The 20,719-nt window shown below is 34.1% G+C and overlaps 1 protein-coding gene across 1 annotated transcript in view; it reads left to right on the top strand.

The window, feature by feature from the left end:
- Window positions 1-20,719, top strand: part of nbas (NBAS subunit of NRZ tethering complex) — a 218,895-nt gene that overhangs the window by 45,766 nt on the left and 152,410 nt on the right. Inside the window, 5 exon segments of the mRNA XM_051138331.1 lie at window positions 17-170; window positions 5,468-5,653; window positions 6,464-6,637; window positions 9,232-9,365; window positions 14,362-14,424. Coding sequence (XP_050994288.1) covers window positions 17-170; window positions 5,468-5,653; window positions 6,464-6,637; window positions 9,232-9,365; window positions 14,362-14,424 — 711 coding nt within the window.

Genomic DNA, 20,719 nt, shown 5'->3' with positions numbered 1-20,719 from the left:
GTGTTCTTTTCTTTAGACGAGTGGTGGAGCCCAACCCAGCAGATGACTGTCACTTCTTATATGAGGAACAACCAGAACTAGAGAGGTTTCGTAGTGCCAAACCCTCCATCACACTGCTGACTGAGTGGTACCTGACCAGGGCACAGGACATAGAGAGCAATTCCCGCCAGGTACACAAGTGCGCACACTGACAGATGCTGACACTCAAACACGTATCAAAGCACATCGTTTTCTTTTGCACTTGCGCTTGAGTGACACCTTACCTGGGTGAAAAACAAACAACTTCCTCAGATACACATACAGCTGCACATCTGACTCACAGAAGATTTGCTTCCTTCCAGAGTGACAGTTACTGCTGTCCCAGAGGGCTGTTAGTGTTGTGAGATCAAATGTGGAGCTAGATAACACTGCATCTGTCCACTGTGAGCTCTCTTAATGGAGAGAGATCTGAACCATTATGAGACCAGACTGAAGAGCTTCTGAACCCCTCTCTCTGTTTGTCTTTTCTTCCGTTGTTTTCTTTTGGCTATCTTTCTGTTTCTCTTTGTCTTTTTTTTTCGTGCTTTCCTTCCTTCTGTCCATCCATCTTTTCTTTATTTTTCTCTTTCTTTTTTCTTTCTTGTTTTCTTCACTACTTTTCCATCTTCCATCCATCCTTTCTCTATTTCGTATTCTCTTTACTTCTTTTTCTACTTCTTTTCACTCCTTCCATCCATCTGTCATCTTTCTTTCTTGCTTTCTTTCTCTTTTTTCTTGCTTTTTTTTGCTTATCTTTCCTACTTTTGTTTCTTCTTTTCCTGCTTTCCATCCATCCATCCATCCATCCATCCATTCATCCATCTTTTTCTTTTTCTTTTTCTTCCTTACTTTACTATTTCATTTCCCTCCTTCCATCCATTCATCATTTCTTTCTTTCTTTCTTGCTTGCATGCATTTTCTTTGTTGCTTTCTTTGTCTTTTTTTGCTTTCTTTTTTCTTTCTTGCTTTCTTTTTCTCTTTTTTCTTTCTTTTTAGCTTTTCTTCCTTTCCTATTTTGTTTCCACCTGCTGTCTGTCTTCTTTCTTTCTTTCTTTCTTTCTTTCTTTCTTTTTCTTTCTTGCTTTCTGTCTGTCTTTCTTTCTTGCTTTCTATCTTTCCTACTTTTGTTCCTTCTTTTCTTACTTTCCATCATCCATCATCTTTTTCTTTTTCTTTTCTTTTTCTTTCTAGCTTTTCTTCCTTCCTTCCTTCCTTATTTTGTTCCCCGCCTTCCATCCATTCATCTTCTCTTTCTTTCTTTCTTTTTCTTTCTTTCTTTCTTTCTTTCTTTCTTTCCTACTTTTATTCCTCCTTTTCTTACTTTCCATCCATCCATCCTTTCTTTTTCTTTCTAGCTTTTCTTCCTTTCTTTCCTGTTTTGTTTCCTGCCTGCCGTCTATCAGTCCTTCTTTCTTTCTTTCTTTCTTTCTTTCTTTTTCTTTCTTTCTTTCTTTCTTTCTTTCTTTCTTTCCTACTTTTGTTCCTTCTTTTCTTACTTTCCATCCACCATCATCATCTTTTTCTTTCTTTCTTTGTTTCTTTGTTTGTTTGTTTCTTTCTTTCTTTCTTTCTTTCTTTCTTTCTTTCTTTCTTTCTTTCTTTCTTTCTTTCTTTCTTTCTTTCTTTCTTTCTTTCTTTCTTTCTTTCTTTCTTTCTTTCTTTCTTTCTTTCTTTCTTTCTTTCTTTCTTTCTGTCTGTCTGTCTTTCTTGCTTTCTATCTTTCTTACTTTTGTTCCTTCTTTTCTTACTTTCCATCCACCATTATCATCTTTTTCTGTCTTTCTTTGTTTCTTTGTTTGTTTGTTTGTTTCTTTCTTTCTTTCTGTCTTTCTTTCTTTCTGTCTGTCTGTCTGTCTGTCTGTCTTTCTTGCTTTCTATCTTTCTTACTTTTGTTCCTTCTTTTCTTACCATCCATCATCCATCAATCATCATCTTTTTCTTTCTTTCTTTCTTTCTTTCTTTCTTTCTTTCTTTCTAGCTTTTCTTCCTTCCTTTCCTATTTCGTTTTCCTCCTTTCATCCATCGTCATTTCTTTCTTTCGTTCTTTCGTTCTTTCTTGCTTTTCTTCCTTTCTTCCTTTCCTATTTTGTTTCCTGTGTTCTGTCCATCCTTTCTTTCTTTCTTTCTTTCTTTTTCTTTCTGTCTGTCTGTCTGTCTGTCTGTCTGTCTGTCTTTCTTGCTCTCTATCTTTCCTACTTTTGTTCCTTCTTTTCTTACTATCCATCCATCCATCCATCATCATCTTTTTCTTTGTTTGTTTGTTTGTTTCTTTCTTTCTTTCTCTTTCTTTCTTTCTTTCTTTCTTTCTTTCTTTCTTTCTTTCTTTCTTTCTTTCTTTCTTTCTAGCTTTTCTTCCTTCCTTTCCTATTTCGTTTCCCTCCTTTTATCCATCGTCATTTCTTTCTTTTGTTCTTTCTTGCTTTTCTTCCTTTCTTCCTTTCCTATTTTGTTTCCCGTCTTCCGTCCATCCTTTCTTTCTTTCTTTCTTTCTTTCTTTCTTCTGCTGTTTGAACATGCATATCCCCCAAAAAAACATCTCTAAAAGAAACACCAAAAAAAAGCCCACAATTCAGCAAAGGCTTTTTATTTTACTAAAAGCTGCAATTACAGTGGGGTCCAAAAGTCTGAGACCCCTATTTAATATGCTTCTAATTTGCATTCTTCTGATTTAGTACTTCTTTGCCATTATAAATAGCATCAAATTTGAGTGCAGTTAAATTGAAAAATGAACATGCATTTTAAAATATCTTACCATTTTTTTTTTTGTCCTCTTTCGCTTTAATTACAGCTTGTCTTTTGTTGTGTATTCATAAGCACTTTCTACAGTAATATGTGCATAAATTCTACAAAGGTCATCTACTAAGCAATATTTTCAATAATGTTTTTTAAGTTTGAAAATCATTAGAGTCTAAATGTTTTGGTAGGCATTGCACTTGAAGAATTAGTTATTCCAAACAAAGCCTAAATTCAAGTAAACACTCTTTTGGACAAGAATTTGAATTTAGCTGTATGACTAGCCTCAAACTTTTTGTCCTCACTGGATATGACCATTATGACAGCTGCTATCACTCAACTGTTGGCACAGCCTGTTTCAGGAAGTGCTGCAGAGCAGGAGAGACATCACTGTCAGGACAGAGGTTAAAGCAAGGAGAAAGGGCTGCTCTGAGAGAGTCTGACATGTGAAGTAAGAGAAGGTGGACGGGCAGCACCTAGGAGCAGATTGAAAGAAATCTAGTCGAATAAAAGGGTGTGAGATCTGTTCATCTGAGTTCTGCCTGCCTGTTTGGTCCTTAGAGAGAAGGGAAGAACGGTCAAGAACATGGAGAAATGTTTGTGCATATAGAGATCAATACTTCTGTTCAACCAAAGCCAGGTGTGCGTAAACAAGTTTGTGCTGTTTGCAATTATTTGTTTGCAAGGCAAATACATGTACAGCTTTTGATCCTGATTTAGTGTTGTGTTAAGCAGCACTGCTTGTATGGTGTTGTTGTGAAGGGAGCATTGCTCCATAGGTGTTTGGCTCTTGTTAACTCCAATGTCAAGGGTTTCGGTTCCTACCAGGTGAGAAAACAGCAGCAATCATTTCCTCTACGCAGGCATCAACTATTGATTGGCTCCATGCTCTGCCTGTCAACTGGTAGTGGAATACCAATCGTCGGCTCATGATGTGAACTGTATTGATGGGCCGCTGTGGCGGGGGGGATTTCATCGACTGGTTCTACTTTTTAAGCATTTGTTAGGGGATTTTTACTTGTAGTATTCTTTAGTTTTTATTGTCAGTTCTTTGTATTTTTGCATCTCTGTTTGATGTGATCCGACAGTTTTTATAAAATCAGATTTTCACTTGATTTTATACAATGGATTTAATGTTTTTTTTTTTTTTGTTTTTTTTTGTTACTCAAACAAACAAACAACATTATCTGTCTATCTCTCTGTCTGTTGATCTATCGATCTATCAACTGAACGTTCAATTGTAAAATTCAAGAGTAATTTAAGTTATATAAAAAAAATACAATTAATTATATAACTAATTGCTAGCTATTAATTAGCTATAGATATAACTAGCTATAAATTTAATTGATACATTATTCATTTATACACACATTTTTATATTTTATATTTTAAGTCGTTTTCATTAAGTAATTTTCGTGTGTGTTTTTGTTGTTGTTATTTTAGTAATTTTTGATTTATATATAATTTATTTTTATTTGTGATTTGTGTGTGTGTGTGTACATGTGTAATATATAATTAATTGTTATTACATTATTATGATTTTTTTAGGTATCTTCATAGAGGCAAAGTTCAGTAAAATGTTATATATCAAATATATATTTCAGTTATATATTAAAAAAATACAAGTTTTAAGTTGTTTTCTTTAAGTAATTTTCCTAAGTGTCTGTGTGTGTTTTTTGTTATCTTAGTAGTTTTTGATTATTTATATATATATATATATATATATATATATATATATGTATGTATATGTATGTATATGTATATGTGTATATATATATATATATATATATATATATATATATATATATATATATATATATATATATATATATATATATATATATATGTATATGTATATGTATATGTATATGTATATGTATATGTATATGTATATGTATATGTATATGTATATGTATATGTATATGTATATGTGTGTATATATATATATATATATATATATATATATGTGTGTGTGTGTGTGTGTGTGTGTATGTATATATATATATATATATATATATGTATGTATGTATGTATATGTGTGTGTGTATATATATATATATATATATATATATATATATATATATATATATATGTATATGTATATATGTATGTATATATGTATATATATATTATGTGTATATATGTATGTGTATATGTATGTGTGTGTGTGTATAATATATTATTATTATTATTATTATTATTATTATTATTATTAATTTATATTTTTATTTTTATATAGTTTTAAGTAATTTCCCTAAGTCTGTGTTTTTTGTCATTTTAGTAATTTTGGATTGTATATAAATTTATTTTTGATTTTTGATTTGTGTGTGTGTATATATATAATTTATTGTTAAATATAATTGCATTATTATTACAATCTTATTTTGTTTAGGCGTCTTCATAGAGGCAAAGTTCAGTGAAATTCAAGATTAATTTTAGTTTATTTATTTATTTATTTTGTTATTTTGGAATGTGTGTATGTGTTCATATATGTACATGTGTGTATATAATTAAATTAAAATTTTCTTTTATTGCCTTTATTTATACATTAAAATACTGTATGTGTGTAATATATTTTAATGTACATCTCTACTTTTTGCATTTCCTGGCAGAAATCCCATTCCAGTTCCTAAAAACTGTCTTGTTTGATGTGTGTTAGTCATTTATGTTGTGCGTCTCTATTAGCTTTCTTAAGCTTTCTGATTGGTCCACACAGGTTGATTGTGCCCTGTCTCTGGTGCGTCTGGGAAAAGAGCAGAACATTCCTGGGCTGGAGGTGCTGTGCGACGACCTGGTTACCATGGAGACACTGGTGTACGAGACGTCATGTGACCTGAGTCTCACACTAAAGGAGCTGCAGCAGCTCAGGGACATCGACAAGCTCCGCCTCCTCATGAAAAATGTATGTTTTGAGGCTGTGCTCTCTTTGTTTTGCTGTCTACAGCCTCCTTCAACACGTGTATTATTATGTTCACATTCATCACCGCAGTCTGTATGTAGTACTGACATAGTATAATGTTTTATTCTTGTCTGAAGCGCCAATAGCTGCACTGTGAACACCTCATATCACCGCTGGTTGGCTCAGCAGTCATACATACTGTATATTTAGCAAGCTCTTTATATAGAGGAGCACTGGTGAAAATGATAGATCTGTGTGTGTACTGTAGATTTGTGTTTACAGGGGTGGTCTCATTACGACTGCAGTAAGCACATCCAGCGGGCTTGTTTGGATTCAATGCTTTCATTAAAAATGATTTAATACTCATTTGCTCATTTAAGGGGAAATGCTGTGAGTGGGTGAATCGCCATCTTAGCATCTGTTTACTAGTGATGCTTTTCGTTTTTTTCTGAGGGAACACTCAGTTCAATAAGAAATGAGCGTTCTGTCAGCTTTTACTCACCCTCATGTTGTTCCAGACTTGCTTTCTTCTGTGGAACATGAAAGAAGATTAAAAACTGCTTCAAAAAGGATCTGAATGATGTCTTCATGTAAAAGGATATTCTTTTTGAAGCTTTTTTTGAGACTCACGTCTTATTGTAATTGGAAAAACTGTAATTTTTTGGAATTACTGGTTTTGTGTTTAATGAAAGAAAGCCGTGTGGGTTTGGAACAACATGAACTGTTCCTTTAAAACTGCTCTGTTGTGTTTCTAAACAGAAGATGCTGTCATTTACCGACTCTGTTGTATTTCATGATTTCTCTCTGTTTTAGTCCAGCGAGGATCGATATGTGAGGAATTCATTCCAGTGGATGGTCCCTTTTTTGCACCGCTGTGAAGGACAGCGGGTGGGCTCTGCCTCCGCTATGCTCAGAGAATATCTGGTCACCCTTGCCAAAGATGATCTTGCACTCCCACTCAAAATCTTCCAGCACTCAAAGCCAGATGTAAGCCAAACCACGCACGTGTACAGTTTTATTATTATTAAGCTATTATAAAATATTTAAATATTTAAGAAAGCTTTGTATAATAGTAATTCATAATACGTATTTAATATAAATAAATTTTACATGTTTTTAAGCTTCTTTTTAAATTATTTAATATATTTTTCAGTTTTCCAATTGAGGAAATCCCTGTATTTCCTCAAATAAATATTTTACAAGATGTTGTAAGAAAGGTTTCTTATTAGTGCTGTCAAAAGATTAATCGCAATTAATCTCATCCAAAATAAATGTTTTGTTTATACTGTGTATATTTATTATGCATATATGAAGACACACACATACAGTATATATTCTGAAAATATTTACATGCATATATTTATATTCATATAATTTGTATTATTTTTAAATATATTTAATATGTAAACACAAATTTAAAAAAATATATATATACATGTATGTATGTGTATTTATATATACATAAATATACACAGTGCGCACACATATATTATGTACACAAAAAACTTTTGGATAAATCGTTTGACAGCACTAGTTTTTCTATTATGCAATAAATAAATGTTTTTGTTATTCTGTATATAATTACCCAACTTTCATCCTATTTTATATAGAAAGCCACTTCTTTCACCAAATTCATTTTTTTTCCAAAAGCTGTTTTTTTTTTTTTTTTTTTCCTATTTTTATTTTTTGTATTCTGCTTTTGTCAATTTTCAATTTTCTAGAATGTGTTAATGGTTAAATTAAAAATATTAATCCAAGTCATGAAACGTACATAATTTAACTGCAATTTTTAAAAAGTTTAACAAAAATTTAAAATATTAAGGCTGTATGAAATTTCTTTTTTTTTTTCCTCTCATCAGTTTTATTTTTACCAAATTCTGTGTTTTACATTAAATTTCTGGGGTCTACTGGATTCATTAAATCTATTAAATCGAATCTATGGATTCATTAAATTTTAATAATCAAAAGTGTCTCTAATTACTTGATTGTTTATTTAATTATTTATTTGATTATTATTATTTTATTGATTGATTGATTGATTGATTGATTTTTAAGAAACACTGTGTTGTGTATTTACAATTTTCTGGGACATAATTTTTCTGGTAAATATTCCTTAAAAAAATATATATATATTTTAAAAATAATTGTTTTATTAGAAGTATTACTACTGTATCATTACATTAAGTCATATATTTCTGTCACAGTCTAAGTTTAACTTTTTTTAAAAGTTTTTTATTTTGACGGGTTGCTGTAAAGACCTTTAAGTGTCTGTTTGTATATGATATGACAGTGTTTTTTCTCAAAAGAAAAGAAACGTGTGCATTTGCGCCATTCATTCACACAGAGACATGCAGGATTCATATTTAAATAGTAGTTTTGCAGCTTAATATTCACAGACAGCAGTCCATATCACTTAATTTGTGTACTGGCCTTTTAATTTATTCATTCAAAATTTGGCAAATTCCATGACATTCCATGTTATACAGTAAATTCCATTTTTATGACTGGATTCCACATTTACATCTGTGTTTTCCGCATCGTGGAAATCATATTTTCCAATTTTGGGAGAGTTTTTGTCAAATTTAACTCACAAATTTGGCAAGGACATCAACACAAAAACTCTTACAAGGATGTGCTGATACTGTACCATAATCCCTGATATCATAATACCATAATTATAGGTACTTCCCATTCCTAATAGACACAATTTGGAAACTTTTTTTTTACTTCAGACATTTTTGGTCTATGTATGAGCTGTGACGACAATTTGCACCTCACGAATATAACAGAACAAGTACACAAGTCACATTATTCTGTACTGGTCTGATTTACTTTTAAAAATTCAGTGGTGTGGCACTACCAATGTTGTTGCTCGTTCATGATAAATTGCTTGCGCTTTTCCTCATTTATAAGTCGCTTTGGATAAAAGCGGCTACTAAATGAATAAATGTAAGAAATTTAATGTCACACACACAGATACACTCATATAAGAGGCATGCAGTGAAATGATTAGAGGAAGAGCTATTCCAATTCCGAGTCTAAAGCCACAAAAGACCTTCAGACACACACACACGTACACGCTGTCTCACAAGGCCATGATAAAAATTTATGACCTGCTTACACATCTGAGGCATCAATTTCCCTCACAGGAAATTAATAAAAGCGGTTGGAGAGAAATCAGGTGTATGAGATTGCACATGTGTGTTTGTGTTTCTTTCTGTGTTTGTGTGTGTCTGTAAATCAGCCTCACACGTTCAATGTTGTGTGAAATGAAATCCAATCTAATCCACACTAACATGATTTTTAGTGTGCTTGGGTGTGCATCTGTGCGTGAGTTACTATAGTCTGAGATGAGATGCGATGAAATGGCTCTGTATTAACACAATATGAAGGTCATATATACAAAGTTATGTTCTGTTATATAGGCTTACAAGTTGATTGTTTCAAAACCTCCCTGTACAGCACTTTTGAGCATCATAAAGACGTTAAAATAAGCCAATGACCCTTGAAATTGCTATGTAGGTCAGTTCTTTACTAGTTTTTGCCAATAATTTTACTCTTATGTGTTTGTTTGCTTGCAGTGTCATCCAAAAGTTATTGGAGATTCTGATCAGCTTATGACTGTGGCGTTAGAGTGTATCTACAGCTGTGAGAGAGATGACCAGCTCGCACTCTGCTACGATATACTTGAATGTCTACCACAAAGAGGATATGGGTGAGCTCACACAACTGGAAACAATATTTGATTCAGCTTTTCACTCTAAATTGTTATGGTAATATCATGCACTACCATTTAAAAGTTTGAGGTTAGTAATTTTTTCTTTTGCTAGAAATGCAAGGATGCATTAAAGGGATAGTTCACCCAGAAATGAAAATTTGATGTTTATCTGCTTGCCCCCAGGGCATCCAGGATGTAGGTGACTTTGTAGAACACAAACGAAGATTTTTAAATCAAACCGTGTAGTCTGTCAGTTATACAGTGGCTTTAAGAGTCAAAAAAAACATACATAGACAAAACCAAATTGAACCCTGCGGCTTGTGACAACAGTATTTATACCAATTTTTTTACCACCACAATGTCCAACTGTCCTGAGCGTGCGAGCTTTTGTGCTTAAAAAGTATAAAAAAAATTATTTTTCAAAAACAATGACCGATCGTTTCACTAGATAAGACCCTTCTTCCTCGGCTGGGATCGTTTAGAGCCCTTTGAAGCTGCATTTAAACTACATGGAAGTTCAAATTTGGGGCACCAGTGAAGTCCATTATATGCAGAAAAATCCTGATATGCTTTCCCCAAAAAACATAATTTCTTTACGACAGAAAGACATGAACATCTTGGATGACAAGGTGGTGAGTAAATTGTTGTTCTGGAAGTGGACTTCTCCTTTAACACCTCAATGTATCGTCACGAGCCGCAGGGTTTAATTTGGTTTTTTGACTCTCAAAGCTGTGGATCCCATTGACTGTCATTATATGACTGACAGTTTAATTTAAAAATCTTTGTTTGTGTTCTACTGAAGAAACAAAGTCACCTACATCTTGGGTGCCCTTGGGGTAAGCAGACAAACATTTAAAATTTTCATTTTTGGGTGAACTGTCCCTTTAAACTGATCACATTTAAATGTTTTTGAATTTAAATTTTAGCTTCAAGTAAATGCTTGAACAAGTGCACTTTGTGGTGTATGTAAAATGGTGAATGTAAATGGTGGTGTATGTTTTTAATGGACCTTTATTTTAATTTTAACAAAATTCTAATTTGTAATTTTATTTAACAGTGTTTTATTTATAGTAAAAATGTTTCATTATTTTTAATATTTAAAATGATAAAAATAAGCTATATATATATATAAATTTGTATTGCAAATCATTTGCTGCTATTGGGGTGGGATACATCTAAGTTTTGGGACCAGTTTAGTGTTATGTCTACATTTGATGGTGGGATAAAAGGATAGTTCACCTAAAAGTGAAAAGACTCTCCTAATCCGTCTCCTAATAGTCGTTCAGAACCCATAAGACCTTTGCTCATCTTTAGAAAACAAGATATTTTTGATGAAATCAAATAGACAGCAGTGTAACTGAAATGTTCCTGGACCCATAAACGAAGTAAGCCCATTGGCAAAATAGTCCATGTGACATCTGTGGTTGGACAGCAATTTTATGTAACTTTTTTTTTTTTTTTTAAATGAAACTTTATTCAACAAGTCTTCTCCCCTTAGTCTCCGTCTGCCGGCAATATCAAGAGTATTACGTTGAACCACTGATGTCACAGACTATTTTACCGATGTGCTTACTACCTTTCTGGGCTTTGAACTTGGCGGTACTGTTGCTGTTTATGCAGGGTCAGAAAGCTCACGAATTACATCAAAAATATCTTAATTTGTGTTCTGAAGATAAACAAAGATCTTACGGGTTTGAAATGTCATGAGCATGAGTAATTAATGACAGAATTTTCTTTTTTGGGTGAAACATCTGTTTAAGGAGTAGGGGTTGTGTTAACAGTATAATTATAGATTTAAATGTCTATGCAAGCAGCTATTACTAGGATTCAAGTGATTTAAGGCTTTTAAGCAAATACGGAAAAAGACATTGTTTAGCAATCCTGTAACCACTCAAATCAAGCATTTTTGGCAAATACAGGTACTTTGCCATAGAAATATGTTTCTTTAAAGTTTCTGATTATTATAACGCCAGCTGTGGTCTGATCTCCGTAAAACTTTGCATGCTTGTTTAGAATCACCCATCTCATGTGCTCAGCAGGTTTTATGAAGTTTTGAGTTTTTCTTCAGGCTTTATAAGATTTGGGGTAAATTTGGACAGGCCCCTTTTCAACCCTATTATAGCCTCCCAAAGTATATATTTAAACATTTTTTGATAATTATTGTCTGAAAAAAGTTTGAGTGAAAAAATTGGACTGCAGTTTTTCCCAGATTGAGTGAAAAACCTAGGACTAGTTCACAAAAGTAGTTTTTTGACATCTTCTCAATCATTTAACAAATGATTTGATTGACAGTGGTGGTTTTAGAGGCAGAGTTGTCCAGAATGGGTAGTTCTACTGTATGATACGAATATCGCGCATATGTGTGAAAAACCGTGTGACGTACAATCACTTACAACCTTGAAAAATGTGATCCCAAGGCAGCCATGTTTTTTGAGATGCGCAAATGTCCTTGTAGACACTTGTGGCACCTCGGACCAAGACCATCCACAGCGATTTTCATGTTGATGGGACAAATAGTTGCGCTGTTACAGCCATTTATGTTTTTTCCCTCTTATAGCGCCACCAAGTGGCCAAGCTCCATGATATTATTATTATTATTATTATTATTTATTTATTTTATTTTTTTACTGTGAGGTCAGATTGAGTTCTTACATAAGTGTTATGAGTTTGGCAGGGATATCTCATTCCGTTCAGGAGTTATAGGCATTTTACTAAAAGTGGTCCCATCCCTTTCAAACATTTTGGCGCCCCTTTGCGACGTTGAGTCGAAAGTTCAACTTTTTTTTGATAATTAATGATATTTACTCTCCAGAGAATCTTTCTGCAGTGGTTTGGTTGCAATTGGGTGAAAAACCTAGGACTAGTTTGCAAAAGTCAAAATCTCACAATCGAATCTGAGGTGTGCGTTTTGTCCGGCATGAGCCAAGGATTCCAACGACATAAAACACTTGAGCCTGTGTCTGACAATTTATGAGTTATTAATGATTTCAAACTTTTGATCGCTGTAGCGACCCCGTTGGGCCGACTGGGACGAGCTTGGGTCAAGTTGACGGCGGTCTGAGTACTAACATCCCTCCCAAGTTTCAAGTCTCTACGACTTACGGTTTGGTCTGCACGATCAGTTTTACATGGAGATCGCTGATCCATAACCTTCTAACAATACAATTCTAACAATTACAGTAGGGTTTCAGCACTCACTTTCAGTTACGCACTTGAACCCCTAATTACAGAAATGAATTACAGATATAATTACATGCAGGTATTTTTAAACTATAAGTACAACACAAAAGCATGTATGTATACAATAAGTGAATTGTATCAGATGATTAATTTAAATGTTAGCACATAGTAATTAAAGACACTTCATACAAAGCGGTTGCAAAGCTGGTCATTAAAACTGGCCCCTCAACTTCAAAACTTGTTCAGGCACTGCTGTCACAAAGCCCTGTCAAACACACACAATTAGCACATGCGTGCACAGTTGCCAGTAAGCCCCTGATTAGCTCATTATTAGCACAGCATGTGTCTGTCTGCCTTCAAAGTGTGAACCCTCAAAACCTCTCAGCATTTCTTATTATATTCCTGCTGCCTTTAGATGTCTGGAGACTGAGAGGCCTGTCACTCGACCACACACGTTGATATTAAATATAAATTTGGACTGCAGATCAAGTGTTAGTTGTTTTTCTAGCACTTGAGTCTCTCGTGGGGCAACAAAATAACACACTTACGCTGAAAATAATGCGATACGCAAAATTTGGCATCAGTTTTATCCTGAGAGTTTGACATTGTTATGCTAAAAGCAATTTTGGTACGTTCTACAAATGCCATCTGCCTCTTTCTCGTTCTCACTTTCAGTCAGTCTGTTGTTGTATAATCTCTTTGTACCTTTGGAAAACCCTAATGTGTTTTCACACACATTGTTGTCCAGGGATCAGTGCTTTACGTTTTTTTCCAGAGCTCTTCTTGTTATCTTTTGCTTCTACTGACGTGTTTGCGTTTATGAATGCTAGATATGGGATGAGGATATGAAATGGATTACTGAGACTATAAGAAAATATAAGACCTTTTTAGTAAATGTCTGAACTTGTAAAGTGCCTGGGGAAATATTGCGGTCATATCAAGTTTAGTTTAGATCTAAGAGTTTTGTCAGCAACAAGTTTTCATTTATTTATTTTTTTTTGTGGTTTAGACATCATCTCCATGGCAACCGGACTCTCGAGCAGAATTGTACATGATTTCAGCTCAAGTTCACACAAGGGGCACAGCTAAAAAAAAAAAAAAAAAAAACACACTTTTAAAAGATATTGTTTCGCTGCTTCTAAAATCTCTTTGAATGAATTGGTAAAGCAATTTACCAAAATGTTAGCTTAGTTGATTGTTGCAAACATTTTCATGTAGTCACAACTACTTTTGAATGACTTTCTGTGAAAAAAAAGATGCTTTTTTGGTCCAGATGGTGTTGTTGCAACATCTGCAGGGAGATGCTAACTGGACCATGCTAACCTGCCCCCTTGCTATTGTAGTGTGTATTGACCTTGTCTGGTGGTCGAATAGAAGACAAGTTTTGAGTATTCATAGAGGCCACCTTATTCTTGATTGCGAATGGAAAATATCGAGAAGAATGTACAGTAATTCATAATTAAGATAATGCATTAAAAATAACATGGTAAAAGACACCAATTTGCAACATTAAGCAACAGAATGAGCTGTTGTGTACAGCTAAAAATAGCTGGATGCAGATGAGACTGGAAGCCAGACCCATAAAATTTACAAATGGCCGAGCACACTCTTACGGAAATAATAAGGTGGATAATGACTTTTTGTGATAAAGAATAAATATAAAAGCTAGGATGACTGACATACCAAAGCACTGACATGGTGACATTGTTAGATAACGGAAGGTTAAAATCTTGAAAGTGACTTTCGATTAATGCGGTCTGTGTGTGTTCAGACGGCTGATCTTTGATCTTCTTTACTTGTCTCTCTTTCTCAGACCAGAGACGGACTCCACAAAAGCCTTGCATGACCAGGTGGACACTCTTGAGAAACACTTGAGGTAAGAAGAGACTGAATGAGTCGAGCCAAGCCAAATTTATTTGTATTATTTGCACTTCTCACAATACACATAATTTCAAAGTCAAACTGTCATGTCTTTAATGCTTTTGTGCTGTAACATAAAGAGGTTTTAGGGTGATATATTACTATATGATGATACGTTACTGTTAGGGGTGGAACGCTTCAACTTATGGTTTGGTTTGTATCTTGGTTTCAGAATTAATGGTTTCTGTATGGTTCGGTATGTGCTATGTTTAGGGAAAAACTACTGTCAAATAAAAATAAAAGAAATAAGAATAATCTGTCTAACCACAAGCAACAGCACAAATAAATACAATAGAGTAAAGATACAAATAAAATAAATTTTCTGGTTTTTCTAGATAGGTCTAACAATAGTTTTTAGGTACAAAAACTGAATAAAGCAATCAAATGTAAAAAAGCGTTGCATATTTTACTGTATAAATTAAAGATTAATCTTTATTAAAGTTACAAAAGCTATTCAGACAAGAGCAGTGAGTGATTTCCTTGTTGTTGCTGTATGATTAATGTTAAGAAAGTGCCATCACTTTAAGAGAATGCACTGATACAGTACATTCAGCCGCTGTGTCTTCTATAGGATACTTACCAAGACGAGCATTTTGACATAATTTTTGTGTGAATTTGGCCATTCAAACAAGCTTAAACGAGTTTAGTTTAAACACAGATATCAATGTGTGCTGTTCAGGTCAGCAAGATGACGGAAAAAATGACTGCTCATATTCCAGCATACGGCATTTGCATTGAACAAGAGCTAATGGTTTGTCCAATTTTTTTTTATTTATTTATTTTTTTTCCCTCATCACTATTCTTGTAATGTACTGGGAAGCCAGAATGTGCATCCATCAACAGAAACATACATGCCAAACTGTGTGTGGTTGTTTTTTTCATGTTCCACCCCTAATTACTATGGTATAAATTATCCTCTCAACTTCTATAGCTAGATCTAGCTGTAATTGCATTTATTTATTTATTATACTCTTACTTTTGACCAAATTAATGCATCCTTGCTGGATAAAAACTTTTTTAAATGTCCTTAAAGGAGACGTTGTATGCCCATTTTTCACAAGTTGATATGATACTTTATGGTCTTCGTGTAATGTCTTACATCTTTAAGATTCCTCAGTGGTCATGTAAAACAACACTGTTTTTATGTTGTCAAAAACAGCTTTGTTCACGACAACCCGTTTTTAAGTGCAAATGATAATGAGCTTTTGCTCTTCTGTGGAAAAGAAAAAGCAGTTTATAAATCAGAGTTTACAGGCGATTCTTCTGGAGGTGCAGCTGGATCTCAAAAAGTGGGTACTGATCCATCCTTGAGTTTGACATTTTTAGCAAAACCTGCCTGAATGACAGTGGCTCTGATGTCAGGAGTCTCTTCTTTTCGCTTTTATGTCACAATACAAAACATCTGCATTGCTTACAAGACATTATTGTTGCTACAGCTGCTCAAGCGCAGAGAAAATGGTGGACAGTGTACAACTGGCTGAGGGTGGAAATATGCTAATACGGGACAGTCCGTCAGCGGTTGTGGGTGGAGCCTGAGCAGTATGACATCATATTTCTCAGAAAATCAAAATGGCTTGATAGTTGAGACCGTTTACGTGTTTGTGAGGATTAAAAAAGTAAATGAATTTTACATCTGTCTCCTTTAAAACAAATCATACCATCTCCTCTTGCATGATAGTGTGTAGATTAATGTTATACATTGTTTATTATACCATTTTAAATATTTTACGTCATATATTATTAATTTGTTCAATATTATAGTTCTAGTTTCTAAATTATTTACTAGCTTAATATAGCTTTGTAAATGTAAAACTTATTTCATAGCCAACATTATTAGTTCAAGATGCTAGATGGGAATCAATATAAAAGGTGAGATATTCTATTTGACCTCAGGTTGATTTCATGAATTCATGCTTTTAAAATTGGCCTTCATTTTGACTCTGCAATGCTAGATTCATCACTCAACTCTGAGCACAGAAGCTCATCAATTACATTACCAGTCTATTTCAAACACCTCAAGACAGATTGGTCACATTACCTCATATTCCAGAGTAGGCTATATTTATTATTTATGTGTTTGAATTGGACTGCAAAATTTGCATATTAACTCAGAGAAATACATTGTAATCCTTTCTAGATGTCATTATTATGAAGTATATATAGGGTCCTTCCAAACATCTGCAAACGGCCAGTCAAGGGTCTTACATCAACATTGATTTATCAGAGCTGCAGAATTATTGATATTAATCCGAATGCAGCATTATGTGTATCTTTCTCACAGCTCTTCAGCATTCAAAGCTAATGGAAACGAAAGGAACATTATTATGTCTGGTACTTGGATGTTTTGATTTGATCGGAGGTGGTACTTGACCTGAAAAGTTTGGGAGCCGCTGGTGTAGTCAGTATTGGATGGGTAATGATGTAAGCTTCAGCACAATGTCAAAAGACTTTCTCACGCAACTACTGAGAATAGCTGTCATTGTGGGGAAAGAGGATGGGAAAATTGGAAATTTTTGGTCTGCTCACGTCCATCATGACATCTCCCTCATGCAGCACATGAGAGAACAGAGGCGTTTTTTACGCATTCATGCATATACTGTCCAAAACCTGCTGAAGTGTTCTCAAAGTGTTCACCACATTTAGTTTGCTATATTAGGAAAGATAGAGCAGAAATTAGTGTGTTCGGACGCAGCTTGAGACCAAATTGCACACTTTGTGTGATGTTAAATACGCAATACTTCCTGAATGACAAAAGAAACTATTTGAAATTCAGTCTGGCTGTTCAGACAGAGACACATACAAAAAAAAATCAGATTTCCAGGATCAGATTTATAAACATTGCACTTAATTATTTATTTTTTTGTGCAGACTACAAAAAAACAAAACCAATTTGAATGAGACAAACCAAACAAATTGAGTTCTGCCTGTCTGAACAAAGCATGTTTATATGTGTGATGTATGCTGCACCTTGTTTGCATGTATTTCTGTTTTTTCTTGTCTTTGCTTGTGTGTCAATCTCTGCTCAGGTGACGTGATCAGCCTGTAATGGCTCCGTAGAGACACATTCCTTTAGATCCATTAGGATTCTGTCGGTGGAAAGGATGATGAAAGTCTCTCTCTCAGATATTTATGACTGGCCTGGGAGGGCCGCAGTCGCTGCAGCCTTAATTTCACTCTTTTTCTCTTGTTTGCTCTCTAACTTATCACTCGTTTTTCTCAGTCTCTCAAGATTTACCCTTTCCCCTCTTTGTATCTGAATTGTGTCTTTGCCAGTGTTTTCTTTTATCCCTCTTGCTCTCTGCTCTCTGTTTGAATGATAAAGGGGGAAAATATCAAAACCGGATTTTCTTTGCTGTTTTGAAAGAAATCAGTGTAGACATTCTCTAATGTTCTCTAATTTTCACATTACAAAATGTGGCTTTAGAAGCTAATATTTTAGTTAATAGTTTTATTCATATACATTGGACATTAACACATTACTCTTGAGTATTTCACTGTAAATATTGCATACGTTTTATCACACACATATTATAATATACATGTGTGTGTGTCAGTGTAAATGTGTATATGTGATATGAGTAATTTTATTTAACGGTAGCTATATATATATATATATGTATATGTGTATGTGTGTGTGTGTATATATATGTATATGTATGTATGTGTATATGTGTGTATATATATATATATATATATATATATATATATATACATACACACACACACACAACATTTTTGAAATCATAGAAATTTAATCATTCTTGTCACCAATGTCAATATCACAAAAAACTAATATTAGCCTAATTAAAAAAACTCAAGCTAAATAAATATTCAGTAATTAAATAAGAAAAATAAACTAATTACAAGCAATGGGACAAAAAAACAACAACAAAAATTTAAGAAATAAATAAGAAATGCTACATATATTGTATAAAATAATCAAAAGTATAAAAACACTGCATATTCTTCAGTGTGTAAATTAAATATATATTTCTTCTTATTAAATTTACAAAAGTGATTTGATCAAGAGCAGTGAGAAATTGTCTCTCTTTTGCTGTTTGATTAACATGAATGACAGACAGCAGGAATATTAGACTGCTGTCACTTTAAGAGCTGCCCAGATCCAATATACTGTTATACGTGTGTTTTCTTTCTCAGTTGTGTACTTTCACTTAAGACGTAAATTGCTGTGTTTATAAGGATGTATGGAAAGAGGGCATTTTGACACAAGTTTTTTTTTTGTTCTTTATGGAACCATTTAGACAAAAAAGGTTTATCTATGGCATCATGAAGCACCTTTATTTTTAAGAGTGTGTGTGTATTTAACTGTGCAATGCCTAATATGTGTTTATATACAAAGAAAGTGTTTGACAGCATGCTGACATTATAAGAAAATATCAACATTAATATTTTTAACAGTAGTCACTGCACTAGTAATGTAAAAGTAAAAAAATCAAATTACAAGGTCAAACATTTTGGATGTTTAAGCAGGCGTTTTAGCAGGTCATGATTACTGGAAAAGACTTAAAAAGCCACAGACAGATGGAGAGAGAAGTTAAAAAGAGAGGGAAGAGAGAAAGGGAAGCACAAAAATATGTAAGTGAAAGAGGAAAAAAAAACAAAAAAACAAATCTGTCCCCAGCAGATTGGAGAGAGAAAGAAAGAGACATGAGGGAAGGAGTGTGAGACAGGAAGAAAGGAAGGAAACAGAAAACATCTGTGCTAGATGCTCCCAAGGGAAGGTACATCCTCATTTATTGAGGGCATCTCAGCCAGACATAGCACCAGTTCAGCTCACTGAGGTTCATTCAGACACCTCTGTCTGTTCTCATCTCCTCTGAGCAGCTGTTAGCATATAGCTGAGGTTAGGCATGGCTTCTGATGTACTTTGCCACAGAGGTTTTTAACTGGTGGGTCGAAAATCAAAAATAGGTCACAGGTCTATTGTGATGTTAAATGCACATCCTATTTTAGGATAGTATTTATTTTGTGTATATTGAAGGTTATGCATCCAATCATGCTATTTTACTGCAAAATTATGCCACTTGGTAGTGTCCAGTAAAATTCTGCAGTAGTAGTCACAACGTATTAAAGAGGTTCACTTCCAGAACAAAAATTTACAGACTGTTTACTTACCCCATGGCATGTCATTCTTCAGTTGTATGTACTTTTTAACCTTAAATGTTCGTCTTGTTTAGCTCTGCGGGAGCTCTGTATATTCTGGGTCAATACAGTTAAGGTATGTTGAAAAACTCCCATCTCATTTTCTCCTCCAACTTAAAAATTTTCCTACATCGCTGCAGAAATACGTGATCCAGTGTTTACAAAGTGAACACGCAAGGAGGGTTAAACACCCTTAAAAAAAAAACAAAAAAAAAAACGGTAAAACAGCGATGTAGGACGATTTTGAAGTTGGAGAAAATGAGATGGGAGTTTTTCAACATACCATAAATGTCATGAACCGGAATACACAGAGTTCACGCAGAGCTAGACAAGATGAGCGTTTGAGGTTAAAAAGTATATAAATTGTAAATGTTTTTAGAAACTAACTGATCGTTTTGCTAGATAAGACCCTTCTTCCTCGGGCTGGGATCGTTTAGAGCCCTTTGAAGCTGCAAACTGATGATATTTCCTCTGAAGCCCTCCACCTCCCCAGCTCCACCTGTATAGATCTGCTATGGGTTATTATATATGCTTCTTGTGCTGCAGCAGTATGTCTTAAATACTTAGCAGCATATTGGCGTGTGTAGTGGTAACAGCAGGTTTCTGTACTTGCTTAGTAGCAGCAGCATCAATAATGTACAACAACAGCAGTAACCAACAGCAATTCAGCAGTGTAGCAAATCTATTCCACTGAGACCAAACACATTAACATTGTCATATCCATTATCATGCTAAAATCTTCAGAGAGTTGTCACGATAGAGCTGTTGTCAACATTGATAAGAATAATAAATGTTTCCTGAGTACCAAATCAGCATATTAGAATGATTTATGAAGGATCATGTGACACTGAAGACTGGAGTAATGACTGCTGAAAATTCAGCTTTGCCATCACAGGAATAAAATACGTTTAAAATTAAAGCTGCAAGCAGCGTTGAAAGGGCCCTCGCACCCGGGCTCACCGCCACCTTGTGGCTTTAGGAAAACAGAAAATGGTGAGCAGTATGCATTTAAAGTGGTAAATATAGGAGGAATATGTCAGAGTCAATTATATGTGCCAAACTTCCTGCTTTAAGCTGGTGGCACTCTG

This window comes from Labeo rohita, chromosome 20, assembly GCF_022985175.1.
Source record: "Labeo rohita strain BAU-BD-2019 chromosome 20, IGBB_LRoh.1.0, whole genome shotgun sequence".
NCBI classification, from domain to species: domain Eukaryota; kingdom Metazoa; phylum Chordata; class Actinopteri; order Cypriniformes; family Cyprinidae; genus Labeo; species Labeo rohita.
The sequence above is the reverse complement of the archived record's forward strand: the minus strand, read 5'-3'. Positions and strand labels throughout refer to the sequence as shown.